This window comes from Arachis duranensis, chromosome 8 (assembly GCF_000817695.3).
Source record: "Arachis duranensis cultivar V14167 chromosome 8, aradu.V14167.gnm2.J7QH, whole genome shotgun sequence".
Lineage (NCBI taxonomy): Eukaryota > Viridiplantae > Streptophyta > Magnoliopsida > Fabales > Fabaceae > Arachis > Arachis duranensis.
Genome location: NC_029779.3, coordinates 12,429,186 through 12,433,719, shown reverse-complemented (window position 1 = coordinate 12,433,719; position 4,534 = coordinate 12,429,186). Strand labels below are relative to the sequence as shown.

Genomic DNA, 4,534 nt, shown 5'->3' with positions numbered 1-4,534 from the left:
ATATATTTTCAGGCTAAGCGACTTGAATCGAATTTCAAAAAAGAAATAGCAAAATATGGTAAAGAAGAAATACCTGCAAAGGAGGTAATTGAAAATGTGATGAAGGACAGAGTGAAAGCAGAGAAAAGTGTACTACCTCACATATGCTCTCTTGAGTGGGAATACAATCTTAGCTCCATCTTTGTTGAAGTAGATACTCCACTGGTAATAATAAATTAATCTTTCAAAAGCAAATAATTTTTAGTTGACTTTGACTTGGTAAGTTTCCAATGAAATCATCATATTGTGTAGGGTTTATATGGTACTAGGAGTAGCGCTGCCTTAAGCATCAGATCAAGTGGGGAAGTGAGTTTTTATGAGATTTATCTCGATGACAACAAGTGGAAGGAGCATGTTATTGATTTCTATATCCCTCAAAAGACCATGTGTCCAAGGCAATTCATTAAATCATAGATCATTTCTTATTTTTAATTTCTAGCTTTCCAATTGCAAAATGTGTTTGTCCATTCTTGTATGTGGAGGTATCAATATTAGTTGATCTTTTTTCTTTCATATCTATTTAGCTGCATGCTTCAACGAGCATAAATTCTTGTGTGTAATTGTATGATTATTAAATAATGAAAACTAGCATTTTATGTATGTAATCAATCAAAAATGATCTCCACCATATCAGAATTTGGTGGGCTTCAGTTCCACTAAAATCTATGAGGTTTTATTTTTTGGAAAGGATTTGGACTAGGTTAGGTCGAAAGACCCCCGATAAACACCCACAACCAAACAGACTACCTCGACCTGGTTCCTGTTGTAACTTGACGTGGACTTTCGATTTTTTTAAATAAATAAAATGAATACTAAATTTACACTTAAATATATGTATGGATAAATTTATGTTAATATATTTTATTATATATCTCGTCTGCCATATACGAGACATGCAAGAAATTATTAATAATATTTTTAGTCTGCAGATAAGATTAGACAGTACGATACCTTTGAACGTATCTCGTCTATAACAAGAACGAGATACGTTTATAATAATTTTGTCTTTGCTGAGGAATGAGATACATGTCTAAATTTTTTTTTAATATTTTAATTAATACAATATATTAGTACAAATCAAACTTTTTAAAATATGTACACAATATAAAAAGGATAAATCTCCTGACAACATAAAATATAATATAAATGATATACTAAAAGATGGACATGGTTCTCTGCGGGTATTTTCAGACAGTCTAACGTGTGTAACCTACCTACCTACACAAGCTACAGCGCTTCTCCTAATGTTCAACAAGATCCATCTCATTTCTAATGCGTGTGGACATTGGTCGATCCTTAACCTTCCTTCGCATAGCTGGGATGGGTCGCAACTTAGTACTATGTTATTCTGGCCACAACTTCTCATTTGCAATCGTCAGCGGTCCATCTCGTACACCTTAAACACAAACTCCATCTTGTATACAGGGTCGATATATCTATCCCACTCAATACTAGCTACTACGTAAGACGTAATTGCATGGCGATATGGAAAATGCCACGACTGGAACATGCCACAGTTGTCTGAGAGTTCAATCGAACACAATACGATATTTGGCTCCACTTTTCTAGCGGCTCAAGATCCTCCACACTAAAAGTTGTAATATTCTGTCACACTGTGTGACACTCATCTTCAATGGATCTTTCCTACTATTCTTGACTGCTACAAGGAGACACTATGTAAATTGTTAGCCACTTGCGAGTTGCACTTGTGCCTCACAACATTTTCGTATCCATTGCTACCGTAACCTTTTGTAAGTTGATCGGACAATTGAGGTAATTGGCAAGTTTTTAGTACCCCCTAAAAACAGTTTTAATGTACTCAAAAAAATTGGTGGTCATATGACCATATCTACGCCCCTCATCGCAGTGTTGCAATCAGATGCCTTTTCTAACGCGGTTTGCCTACTTAACCATCTCTTGAGACACATTGCCTAAAGCGCTCATATACCATTCCCATCCCGCCTGACTTGGTCAGTACGCTGCATTTATAAGATACCATTTTTCCTCCACGGACTTAAACCAAGTCATGAAGTTGGACGTCATGTAATAGATACATTGTAAACCCCGGTTAAATTAGTAGATAATTAGTTAATAAATTAGTTTTTAATAAGAAAGATTAGAAACACGAATATTATATCAAATTAGGATAGAGCTCATTGAAACGAGAATTTTGATACTAATTTCGAAGAAAACGGTTCAAAATTGGACCGAATGGACCGAACCGGTTGAACCGAACCCGAAACGGGCTGTCAGTCCAACCGAATCAGCCCTTTTAAGTGGCCCAAAGCCTTTCTTCCCCTTCATTTTAACAGAAGCGGAAGCTGAAGCACAAAGAGGAGGGAAGAACGAAAACTTCACCGAACCCTTACGACAATCTTTCGTACGCCGTAACTTCTCTGTCCGAGCTCTGATCGCTGCACCGTTTGCGGCCACACGTTTACCACGTCGAGCTCTAAATTTCTACCGGAACAATTTTACTGGTAACTTGTTTATTTACTCTCAGCTCTCTTTTCCCCCAGTTTTTGAATTTTTAATGGGAAGGTTGAATTTCTTTGATTTCTGATGTTTTAGGATCCAATTAATTTAAGAAAAACGTTCACTCTTGCTTATGTGAAGCTTGGGTAAGGTGAGGATATGATAATTTTATTTTAATTTCATTAAATTTGAGCTTTGAGTATTAAATTGGATATATATGTGTTATGAATGTGTATTAGGTTGTGAATAAATAATTGGAGCTTGAAATTGTGAATATTGGAACTTGGAGGAAGCGGATTAGTTGAGGTTTTGAGGGCTGTGTTCTTTTAGAAAAATTGTCTTGGAATAATACTTGGGAATCGGCTAAGGTGTGGTTTAGATTTCTTGTATTTAATATATAATGTTCTGTGAAAACTTAGCCTAGATGACCACAGGATATGTTGGATTGCATGTGTATATTTAATGCTTAGTATCCTGTTGATGGATATGGTTGGTTTGGTGCTTGTTGGTTAACTGGTGATTTGGTGAATTATTAATTTGAGGTATAACTATTGTGGAGGTTGTTGTGATAATGAGGTATTTTGTGTTAAAAACCTAGGATTTGTGAACTATGATTCTTAGTTGAATTTTGGTTGTTGAATTTGAATATTGTATGAGTATAATTGTTGATTTGAGGTAGATTTATTGTGGTGATTGTTATGATGATGAGGAAGGGTATGTTGAATTGAAAAGAATGCAGGTTTGGACCCGAAAAGGGTGGCAAAGTTCGAGTTTTAGAGGAGATGCTGCTGAAATTTTATAAAAATTAGAGATTTTGTTTATATGATTATTTAAAAAGATTTTAGATTCAAGGTTATATGGTTTGATTTTGAGTTATTAAGAAAATGAGTATGTTTTAAGTTTGATTCATTTAGAAAAGAATGAATTATGTTTTGAAATGGAACTATTGATGGATGGAATGAGAGGTGTGACAATGAAGGATAAGGATTGAATATGATTGATGTATGATACTGAATGAGATGCGATTGAGAATGATGTGGATGTTGATGAATTGTAATTGATTTATTTATATGGCTTATGAATTTGAATGATCTAAAATACGAGATTCCCTGGATTAAGTGCCGTTAGGGCTGGCAATTTATACCTTACCCGCGGGTACCCAATCCGGTCCAACCCGTTCAGGTAGGGTAGGCTACCCTATCCGCAGCGAGTAGGGTAGGGTACGGTCCGGGTATGCCTGCGGGTAGGGTAGGGTACGGGTTTAGGGTGTACCCTACCCTACTGACGAACGGATTTTTGATGGTATAGAATTTCACAAATGAATTCTCGTTGCAAGTATAGTTTCTAAACCAATCAATAATCCTTTCATACAAAAAGTTGTTTGTCACTAGTACAAACCCCTAAAATTTATAAACCGAAGTATTCAAACCTCGGGTCGTTCTCCCTAGGAATTACAATAAAGTGTCTTGTTATTGGTTGTGATGTGTTTTGGGGTTTTGGATAAGAAACATGAAAGTAAATGGCAATGAAAATAAACTAACAACTATAAAAGGCTCTTGGTAAGGTATGAGAACTAGAAGTTCTATCCTAGTTATCCTTCTCAATTGTGATGAGAATTGTTCATTGCTACCACTTAGTTAACCCTTGCTAATAAAGGAAAGTCAAGTGGATGAATTGACTTGAGCCACAAGTCCTAGCCAACTCCCAAGGAAAGACTAACAAGAGTATATCTACAACAAGATATAAGAACAACATAAAGGAAATTACAACAAAAGAATAGAAGAAGATGAATCTAGCAACAAAAAGTTGAGAGATAGAAGTAGAAGAAGGTGAATTGAAATCTAGATCTAAGAACTAAGCCTAATCCTAATCCTAATTCTAGAGAGAAGTGAGAGCTTCTCTCTCTAGAAACTACTTCTAAAACTACTAAACTAAACTAATGGTAACTAACATGTGTTTCCCTCTTCACTCCTTGGGTTAAATAGCATCAGAAATGAGTTGGATTGGGCCCACAAGGCCT

The 4,534-nt window shown here is 35.7% G+C and overlaps 1 protein-coding gene across 1 annotated transcript in view; it reads left to right on the top strand.

The window, feature by feature from the left end:
- LOC107460767 (uncharacterized) overlaps nucleotides 1-453 on the top strand; it is a 2,932-nt gene extending 2,479 nt beyond the window's left edge. The window contains exons 4-5 of the mRNA XM_016079155.3: nucleotides 13-204; nucleotides 292-453. Of these exons, the coding sequence (XP_015934641.1) occupies nucleotides 13-204; nucleotides 292-453 (354 nt within the window). The remainder of the gene's footprint in view (nucleotides 1-12; nucleotides 205-291) is intronic.
- Nucleotides 454-4,534: the final 4,081 nt, after the last annotated feature.